A 10459-nucleotide genomic window follows, 5' to 3' on the forward strand; every position below is an offset into this window, starting at 1 on the left:
CTTCTGCTCGTTGTAGTTGCTACTGTTGGCTTAGTGGCTTTTCTGAATTAACTTTGTCAAGTCTGTGTTCTTTGCCGTGTGTGGCTACTGAATCCCTGTGCTGTTAACTTACTGGTCAGCCAGTGGCTGGGCAAGAGAGGTCACCCCTGTTTCCGAGTTATGGGCTACAGATTGGAGGTCCCCGCGACCTCCTCCTCAGGTTCAAATAATCTGCTCAAGTGGCTCATGGAATTCAGAGAAACATGTTACTTACTAGATGACCAGTTCACTGAACAGACAGAACTCAGGGCCAGGCAGATGGAAGCGATGAGCATGGCAAGGTGTGTAGCGGAGGCTTGGAGCTCCCCCGCTCTGAGTGAAAGAGGCCTTTAACCACCTCCACTCTGACCTTCATCTGTACTTCCTAACTGATGACATCCTTCCTTCAGGGTCATCTGTTAACTCCAGTGAAAGACCCAGCAGGCACCAAAATGACCCCTCAAAGCAATAACCATTGCTGATGTCCTGGTGATTCTTGGGCACAGCCATGGATCTCAGCTTCTTCATGTTGTGGGGGGGGGCAGCCCAGCAGCTGCAGTTCCCACAGGTCTTCCGGGGACAACACCTTGAGGGGCTTGGGGACCAGCAGGTGCCTGTTCAAGTGGCTCTCATCGTGCCACACGACCTTGATCCCACTGGCCAGGTCAACCCCCATCGCCTGGTGACAGGCCAAGGTCAGTTGGTGAACCTCCACCACCGACCCCCCAAGAAAGGCCCCCATGTAATAAAAGTCGCCTTTGCCCCTGGGGAATGTGTGCCTGGGACTGTGGCCAATACTCGTAGCTGAAGTCCTGTGGGCTCCCCAGTAGAAACCGGGGTGCAGGGTGCCGAAGAGGGGAGACAGGATCTCCATACTCACGTGGTCGCGGAACTTCATGTCCACCTCTGTGCACACCAGGTAGTCCACCTCACAGAGGAATTGTGGAGTTAATCTTAGAAAATATATTGTCAGCCCTAAGGAGTGATTGTGGAAGCAGCTGAAACGTCAGCAGCGTTCCTGTTCTCAGGCTACTGACCACAATGGCCCGGTAGGAGCAGGATCCCAAGATCCCCAGGGGCAGGGCCTAGGTTAGGAGCCAGGAAAGAATGTAACCCTCCGTGCCCCCCTTCCTGCACCTGGTGTTTGCTAGCACAAACGTCCCACTCTTCCCCGATCCCATGACGACCTCCCTGCGTGCCTGCGCCTACGGGAGAGTGCAGGCCTGCTTCACAGCTTCAGGATACTTGACATCCCTTTGTCCTCCTTTCCCACGCTTTGAGGCGTCTGCCCTTGCTTTTCTGATAAAAAACGAAATAAAAGCGATGTGCAGAACCCAGCTGCCTACTTGCAGAGGCAGCCCTGCATGGCCGCTCAGATTGGTGTCTGAGAACTTTATTTCAGCACGCGATGACGGGAAGAGCTGCTTACAGAAGCGGCGGATCATCACGTGCTCTGCATGGACGCGTCCTCCCAGCGCGGGGTGCCGGGGACCTCGAGCACCACCACCCTCCGGCCTTCCCGGAGGGGCACATGGGGCCCGGCAGCCGGCTGATGGTGAAGACGTAGTAGGTGACCCTGTGTCCCACCATGAACTGCTTCACCACCGTCTGCTGGAACAGCTCCAGGAAGACCACGTGTCCACAGGAACAGGGGACAGGGCTGGAGGAGGGCCACTGCCAGAGGCTTGCGGCTGGACCCCAAAGTTGGGGGTTATGCACGTGTGCACCTTCTTCAAGGGGGCAGACCCTGGGCTGCTTTAAGCAACAGCCACCCTCCTGGCCTGGCCTGAGCGTGTCTGCCAGTGGGGCCTCCCTCCCTTCTGCTCCCAGAGATGGGGGCCATTAGCATCCCATCTTACAAAGGGAAGCCTGAGGCTTAGGAGGCTAGAAACCCATGCAGCCCCACAGTCAGCATGCTGGAGCCAGGAATACTCCTCCTGTGCTGAGCTCCTGGGCAAACCCTGCACGTCCCCTCCCCTGGCTGACCCCCTGCAGGTTCTGTCCCCACCTGCCATGAGTGGAGCACCTTTGGGCACGGCCCTTGTTTCTATGCCCTACAGACTGGGTAGAATCAGCAGGGCCGGCCACCTGCCCCACTTTGATTTGAGTGGGCTGCCGCTGGCCCCCGCAGACCTGTCTCCACCTCCTGTAGGGTCCTCCCTGGAAGGCTGCTGGGCCTCTTGCCGACAAGGTCCATCAGTAAACCACTGGTATTCCTAGGAGAGGTCACCCTCAAACTCGCCCAGATCAGGAATCAGGTCCAGCCTGTGGGCAGGGAAGGGGAAAGAAGAGGGGGCTTGCTTAGGCCCCAGCCTTGAATCCAAGGGTGTAAGCTTCTGGTCCAGGTCTACATCTCCTGGGCCCAAGAAGTTGGAAGTCTTGTCCAACAACCTCACATGGCTGGTCCCACTTTGAGGGGACTACCTGCTCCTCACTGTGGGGACAGCAGCTCCCCCACTGTCAGCAAGTGTGGTGAGCCCCTCTGAGACTGATTTTTTTAAAGATTTTATTTATTTATTTGACAGAGAGAGACACAGCGAGAGAGGGAACACAAGCAGGGGGAGAGGGAGAGGGTGAAGCAGGCTTCCCGCTGAGCAGGGAGCCCGATGTGGGGCTCGATCCCGGAACCCTGGTATCAGGACCTGAGCAGAAGTCGGATGTTTAAGGACTGAGCCACCCAGGCACCCTGAGGCACTAAGGCTACTTCCGTGTGACTGCCCCGTACCTGGCAGGTTCGGAAATCACTCACACAGCGAAGGCCGCTTCTACATTGAAATAGGGGACAAGCACACACACCCAGCAGACATGAGTCAGGGCACCAGGGGGCAAGTAGAGGCCCAGCCAAAGGGGGAACAAGCCAGACATGATGCAAGGGGAGAGAAGAGTGCTCCTGGCAGAGGCCACAGAGAATGTAAAGGATTGGAGTCAGGCCCCAGGCACATGTGGGACAACCACACAGCTGGGTGGCCCCCAGAGGGGGGCTGTGGTGGGAGAGGTGAGGCTGGAGAGGGGGGGTCAGGTGGGGAGAGGATCGCAGAGAGACTCAGAGGTTATGTCCTGAAACGATCGATCTGGTTACCGGGGGAGAATGGGCTCTGTACAGCAGAGGATAGGGAGACCCTAGCCCTAACCCCAACCCCTAACCTTGTAACCCTAACCCTAACCCGTAACCCTTAACCCTAACCTCTGACCCTTACCCCAACCCTAACCCTAATCAAACTTCAAGCTCAATTTTGAGGACTAACAGCTCTGCTGTGAACTTACAAACAAGCCCATCCTGCTGGCTTTCACTCATTGCGCAGTATTGTACTGAAAGTTCTACCCAGAACAATGAGGCAAGAAATAAGGCATCCAGATGTGAAAGGAAACAGTAGAACTAGATCAATTCAGAGAGGACATCATCTTATATAGAGAGCTTCTTAAAAGCATCAACAAAAATTGATTACAGCCAGTTACCTAATTCAGCACAGTTACAGGACAAAATATCAATACACAAAAATCTCTCTTATTTGCATACACTAGCAATGATTAATCCAAAAAGGAATTCAAGAAAACAATTCCATTTTAGGGAACATCAACATTGACCAAATACTTAGGGACAGATATAATCAAGGTGCAAGTCTTGTCCACCGAAAGTTACAAAACATTGCTGAAAGGAAATAAGGGAAACCTAAATAAATCTGAGGACACCCATGGTGATAGAAGACATACTATTGATAAGATGGCAATAGTACACAATGCAATGTGGAAATGCACTGTGTTCCCAAGGAAATTCACCAAGGCCTTTGGGAAGAATGCACAAGCTAATCCTAACAGTCATATGGAATCTCAAGGGACCACAAGAGAGCCAAACAATCTTGAAAAAGAAAATCAAAGGTGAAAGGTCATACTTCCAAAGTTCAAATCTTAATAAAAGCAACAATAAGTCAAACGTTGTGCTATTGTCATAAAGGTTTGCATACACCCTGAAATAAAGAATACATTGTATGTTAATTAACTGAATTTAAATTAAAAAATTTTTTAATAAATAAAATGATTTTTTAAAGGAAGGTATGCATACCTTGAACTGAGAGCCCAGAAATAAACCCCTTCATCTACGGTCCACTGAATTTTGACAAGGGTGGACAACATTACATTGAGGGACAATTGGTTATCCATGTGCAGAGGAAGGAAACTGGACCCTTACCTCACACCACATAGAAACATTAGCTCAAAATAAGTAAAGGCTTAAATGGAAGAGGTAAAATTATAAACTCCACAAGAAATAAATGGGGCTAAAATCTTCATAACCTTGGATTTAGGAATGCTTTTAGATCTGGCACCAAAGCATAAGCAAAGAAAGAAAAAATAGATAAAATCATACCCTCAAAATTAAAAATATTTTCGGGGCACCTGGGTGGCTCAGTAAGTTAAGCGTCTGACTCTTCATTTTGGTTCAGATCACGATCTCAGGGTCATGAGATCATGCCCCATGTCAGGCTCCACGCTGAGTGGAGGGCCTGTGTGAGAGTCTCTCTCCCTCTCCCTCTGCCCCCGACCGCTCGCACACTCTCTCTCCCTCGCTCTTAAAACAAATGTTAAAAAAAAAAGTTAAAATCTTGGTACATCAGAAGTTACTATCCTGAATGTGAAAAGACAGCCCCCAGAAGGAAATATCTGTACATGATGTACCTAGTAAGAGTCTGTTGTCCAGAATATATAAGAGCTTTTACAACTCCTCAACAAAAAGACAACCCAATTTTTAAAATGGATGAAGGACTTGGATAATCCCTTCCCCAGAGAAATCACGGGGAGTGGGGTGTTTAATGCATAGAGTCTCCCTTGGGGAGAATGAAAAAGTTCTGGAGAATGAGGTACAACCGTGGGAACTCAGCTAAGGCCAGAGCATTGTGTACCTGAAATGTTTTAAGTGGTAAATGTTATTTATGTTTAGTCACAGTGAAAAAAGGAAGGACTGATACACGTCTCAACGTGGATGGACACTGAAAACAGCCCAAGTGACAGAAGCCAGACAGAAAATACCCCTCAGATTGGAGCCGTCTGTGCTCCTTAAATCCATCAGGGTTGTGCAAATAACAGAAAGTCTCGGAGCAGCTCCAGAAAAAGAAAACTGGATCCGAATGGAAAAGGACATTTCAGACCGTGGGGCAGGTGGCGGCAGTGGAAGTGGGCCTGTGGTCTGGGTTGTAATGTGGAAACCGCGATGATTTCCTCACTTAGGGTTACGTGGTACTTCTGCAGGAGAGTGTCTGTGTTTGGGGTAAAACACACCGAAGCACCCCGTGTGAAGTGGTAAATGTGGTAAGGAGACGACCGTTGGGGGTCTGAGTGTGGAGATAAAGCGTATTTGTGCTGCGGTGACAGGTTTCCCACACTTGGAAATCCCTCTGGAGTCAATTACTCTTCCAAACAACCACATCAGCACCAGGTCACGGAAGCAGAGACGGGACATCAGACTTCGTGATGGAGGCCGAGCCCTCCCAGATCCAGTTCACCCACCGTGGAGAGGCCACTGGCCCTTGAAGGAGGCCACATGGTAGCTAGAGACTCGTGGGAGGATTAAGTCGGTGGCCCCTGTGTCTTGGGCGTAAGCAAAACAGTAGGATCTGGAATTCCAATTTCCCACAGTGCCCCACCAAAACCTGGTTATAACTGTGAAAATGCATGAAGGGAACCTCAGTAAAGTGGACTGGGGACGCCAGCAGGGGAGGCTGGAGGGAGGAGCCCACCACTCAGGGTCAGTTACAGACCCAGGGTTGGAAGCCTCCACAGGAGAGACTCATCAGTCACAGGCCCCGAAGCAGAAGACGCAGGTGTCCTCTCCTCCAAGAACTCCACGCTCCCTGCAGCTCAGCGGGTGTGAGCCGCCGTCACCCCGAAGCCTGCTTCTCTCCGGCGGACTTTCCTTCAGAACAACCCTCCCAACTTCCTCCTCCTTCTCCATGAAATACTGTTTCTCTGCTTTCTTTCTTGTCTGCGATGTGGCCGTAGCTTGCTTGTCCTGGATGGCAAGCCTGCTATTCCCAAATAAACCCATTTTGCTGGTAAAATAACTGGCAGTTTTAGTTTAAGATTAACAGAATGAACAAATTTGATAAAATTGCAAGAAACAAAGCCAATATACAAAAATCAATTGCATTTCTTTTTTTTTATAATTTTTTAAAGATTATTTATTTATTTATTTGACAGAGAGACAGAGCGAGAGAGGGAACACAAGCAGGGGGAGTGGGAGAGGGAGAAGCAGGCCTCCCGCCGAGCAGGATCCCAGGACCCTGGGATCATGACCTGAGCCAAAGGCAGACACAACGACTGAGCCCCCCCAGGCGCCCCAATCCATTGCATTTCTATGTGCTCATAACACACTATCAGAAAGAGAAATACGGACAACAATGTCATTTACACCTGCATCAAAAAGAACACTATCCCTGGGAAGAAATTTCACCAAGGAGGTGACAGACCTGTTCTCTGACCCCCGTGGACACTGACGACAGGCATCGAGGGAGACACACGGAGACGGGCAGACACCGCGCTCAGGGAAGAGCGGACACTGTGAAAGCACCTACTGTCCCCAAAGCCGTGCGCAGAGTCGGTGCGCTCACTACCCACCTTCCCGCGCGGGCTTCGCAGACCCCGACCCGACAGCCCTGAAGCGGGTGTGGACGCGGGACGGACCCGGCGGGGCGGAGGCGGCGGGAGAGCGGACACAGCGGCGGGGGGCCGCTCCCGGACCGCAGACCGCCGCAGGGGCCCAGGAACCAAAGCCGGGTGCGCGTGAACACAGCCGCGGGGGCCGCCGGAGCGGGTCCGAGTCCAGAGAGGGGAGCCCCGACGGCCCCGCGCGCGGCACCGCACACGGAGCCCCGGGAACCCCCCCGGGCTGTGCCCCCGCCCTTCCTCCGCTGGGTCCTGTGAGCACGGACCCCCCAGCAGTCCCCGCACAGACGGCTTCTCCTCGCCTGCTCCTCCCACGGCGGGGCCTGAGGGGGCCGGGCTCCTGTCCGTGTGGACGCGGCCATGTCCTCTACAAGCCTCCGCAGCGGGTCCTGTGGGTGTGGACGCGGCCCCACGGCCCCCCGAAGCCTCCGCAGCGGGTCCTGTGGGCGTGGACGCGGCCCCACGGCCCCCCGAAGCCTCCGCAGCGGGTCCTGTGGGCGTGGACGCGGCCCCACGGCCCCCCGAAGCCTCCGCAGCGGGTCCTGTGGGCGTGGACGCGGCCCCACGTCCCCCCGAAGCCTCCGCAGCGGGTCCTGTGGGCGTGGACGCGGCCCCACGTCCCCCCGAAGCCTCCGCAGCGGGTCCTGTGGGCGTGGACGCGGCCCCACGTCCTCCCGAAGCCTCCGCAGCGGGTCCTGTGGGTATGGACGCGGCCCCACGTCCCCCCGAAGCCTCCGCAGCGGGTCCTGTGGGTATGGACGCGGCCCCACGGCCCCCCAAAGCCTCCACATCAGGTGCCCAGGAGGTCCGGCTCCTGTCCCAGCGGCTGCCCAGGCCGGGCTCCGGGCGGGAGCTGGGGTCGTGCGCCCTCTGCAGGCGGGGGAGGCAGTGCAGGACAAGGTGAGCTCCCCGCTCAATGGAAGCACCTGCTCGCTCCCTGGGTCCAGCTGAAGCCACTAAATTCTGAAAATTCAAGCTGAATGGAGCCCAATATCCCCCCAACTTCTCCAAAAATAGCTAAGGAACAAATAATTGGAAACAATATGGATGACAACGGTCCCTGACCCAAACAGTGCCACTGAACATGACCCTGGCCCTGACTGAACATGATTCTGACCCAAACTTGATCTCAAGCCTGGTCCTGACCCCAGCCCAAGACCCTAACCCTAGCCCCCAAACCCGAACAATGTTCACAATAATCACAAGGTAGAAACCATGCAAATGTCCATCCATGGTGAATACATAAAGTGTGGTCAAGGGTTTGGGTCAGAGTTCTAAATCAGGGTTTGGGCTTAGGATCAGGGTGAGGGTGAGGGTTTTGGGTGAGGGTGAGGGTAATGGTTAGAGTTAGAGTTTAGGGCTTTAGGCTTATGATTTAGGGTTTAAGCCTTAGGGTTTAGGGGATAAAGTTCAAGGTCCAGTATGGTGTTTGGGTTATTGCTGGGGTTTGGGTTCAGGGCTCATGACTCAGAGTTCTGATTCAGGGTTTGGGTTCGTCTTCAGGGCTTGGATTCAGGGCTTAGGTTCAGAGTTCGGGTGTGCGGTTCTATTTCAGGATTTAGATTCAGGGTTCCAGTTTGGGGTTTAGGGTCACATTAGGTTTTAGGGTTAAAGTTAAGGGTTAGAGTTAGGTTTAGGGATCACACACGTTCTTCGGTTGTCATCATGGACACAAAATCTCTACCTGAAGTTTCCAAATCTGAAATCTATTTAGTCTGGGTGTCAGGAGCTTGTTCAGAATTTAGATTCACAGTAACTGCCTACCAACATCATTCTGATCCTAGAGTCTCCCAGTCACCCAGAAGCTGCTTTTTTCCTGATTCAAACATACCCTTTGCAGAGAAGGGTGAGCTGATGCCAAATCTGGGATGATTTCACAATGGTAGAGGTGCAAAACCAAATATTGTGGAAATGTTCATGGACAAAGAAACAGGAGACAAATAATCTGTTGACTCCTGATTCTTCCACAATAACAAAGACCAGGTTCCCAATAGAATCTGATACTGTGCCCTAGGAAGGACTATGGTACTTTACTGATACCAAAAGAGGGCCTCCTCCCCTGGTTTAAACTAAGAATCACAGGAGGATACTTCCTATTTGTTGTCAAAAATAACATTTTAGGGGCGCCTGGATGGCTCAGTTGTTAAGCGTCTGCCTTCAGCTCAGGTCACGATCCCAGGGTCCTGGGTTCAAGCCCCACATCAGGCTCCCTGCTCAGCGGGAAGCCTGCTTCTCCCTCTCCCACTCCCCCTGCTTTGTGTTCCCTCTCTCGCTGTGTCTCTCTCTGTCAAATAAATGAATAAAATCTTTTTAAAAAATAAAAAATAAAATTTTATTATTTGGATGTTCCAGTGTACAATTTGTGGACACATTGCCACCATTTTCCATTCTCAAATCCTCATCAACACACGGATAAAATGCAGGCACTGCATTTATTATTTATATTGTAATGCACTGCTCATTGAAATACCAAGTACAAGGAGGGCTAGTAGAAGTAATAAAAATATATCTACCATTAAACTCAGAGAAAGCACTCTTTATGGGCACTTAATGAGGATCCCTAGCCATAAGATCTAACATCTCATCCTATGGAACCCACCCATAAAAATCATCAATAACAATAGCCTGCCGACCACTGTAACCCCCTATAGGCTTGTAATACACACTCCAACCGCTAGAGACACACGTCAGCAGCAGAACAGGACTGCCCACTCCCAGGGGACCAACTGTTACAGTGATGTAAAAACATCCCAGTCCTTGGAAATCCCAGCTGTTAGGACAAAGTCACAGAAACCACATCCACAACTTAATAAAAGACACACATCTCGTTAGCCGGATGCTGCAGATCACCACCATTCTCACGAAGTCACTCCACAGCGGACTCGAGATCTGTGCTCCTCCCAGGATTACAAGGGGCACCACATTCTTCCAATACTCCATCCTCAGAACAAAACCTTTAACTGTCCTCGTAGGTCCTGTTTGCAGGCTCACAGTGAACCCCGCGACAGCCACACACCTTGAGAGCACTCAGCCTCTCGCGCCTATCCTAGCAGATGGGGGTGCTGTTCTCCCTGACTTCTGTACCAACTAGAAAATACTTTGAACAAGTTTCGTCATACTCCATGCAAAAGGCATGTTCTTCATCCGCAAAATTACTGATGATGAAACACCACGGATTCCTCGCACCTTCTTGAACCTGGGTAAATTGTAGATACAGGTTGGCCAGAGCTATCATCCCCAATCCCCGTACCCCCGCCCCACACACACCCCTACCTTGTGCATTCCCGACCAGTTTCCATCAACTTTGCTCATTCTCAGCCATTGTCTCTGCAGAATAGTAGAGTAGTACCGAGGTGCCGGGACTGAGGTGCTAGGTATTAAGCCAGCACCTTGGACCCACTCACTACCGGAAATCAATACTCATTTTATCAACAGATGCGTCACAGAAGACATTGCCACCACAGCAGTTAGAAAAGTCATCACAACAGAGAAACTAACAACCTGTACCAATCTCCATGGCCCCACTCCCTGGCCCCAGGGATTGGCTCACCCATGGGCACGTGACCTGGTCCCAGCCAGTGAGGTGGCAGGAACCTCGGGTCTTGGCCTGCAGAGCAAACCATGGGGTGGACCACCCAGGCCAGGGGCTTTTCCATCACGACTGCAGAAGTGGCCTAGGCCAGGCCAGTGCCAGAGCCACAGAGGGCCCAGGAAGCCAGGGGCTCGAAAACATTGCTGAGGGCTGAATCAAACTCATCCTGAAGCCCACACATGCTAGGTCCTCCAT

The 10459-nt window shown here is 52.1% G+C and overlaps 1 protein-coding gene across 1 annotated transcript in view; it reads right to left on the reverse strand.

Moving 5' to 3' along the window:
* LOC114202272 (voltage-dependent N-type calcium channel subunit alpha-1B-like) overlaps nucleotides 1-9954 on the reverse strand; it is an 82164-nt gene extending 72210 nt beyond the window's left edge. The window contains 4 exon segments of the mRNA XM_088018669.1: nucleotides 585-946; nucleotides 1534-1709; nucleotides 6582-7542; nucleotides 9946-9954. Coding sequence (XP_087874795.1) covers nucleotides 585-946; nucleotides 1534-1709; nucleotides 6582-7542; nucleotides 9946-9954 — 1508 coding nt within the window.
* Nucleotides 9955-10459: the final 505 nt, after the last annotated feature.

The sequence above is a fragment of the Eumetopias jubatus genome, unplaced genomic scaffold, assembly GCF_037043125.1.
Source record: "Eumetopias jubatus isolate StellerSeaLion01/CBP00866 unplaced genomic scaffold, mEumJub1_p1.0 scaffold_14, whole genome shotgun sequence".
Lineage (NCBI taxonomy): Eukaryota > Metazoa > Chordata > Mammalia > Carnivora > Otariidae > Eumetopias > Eumetopias jubatus.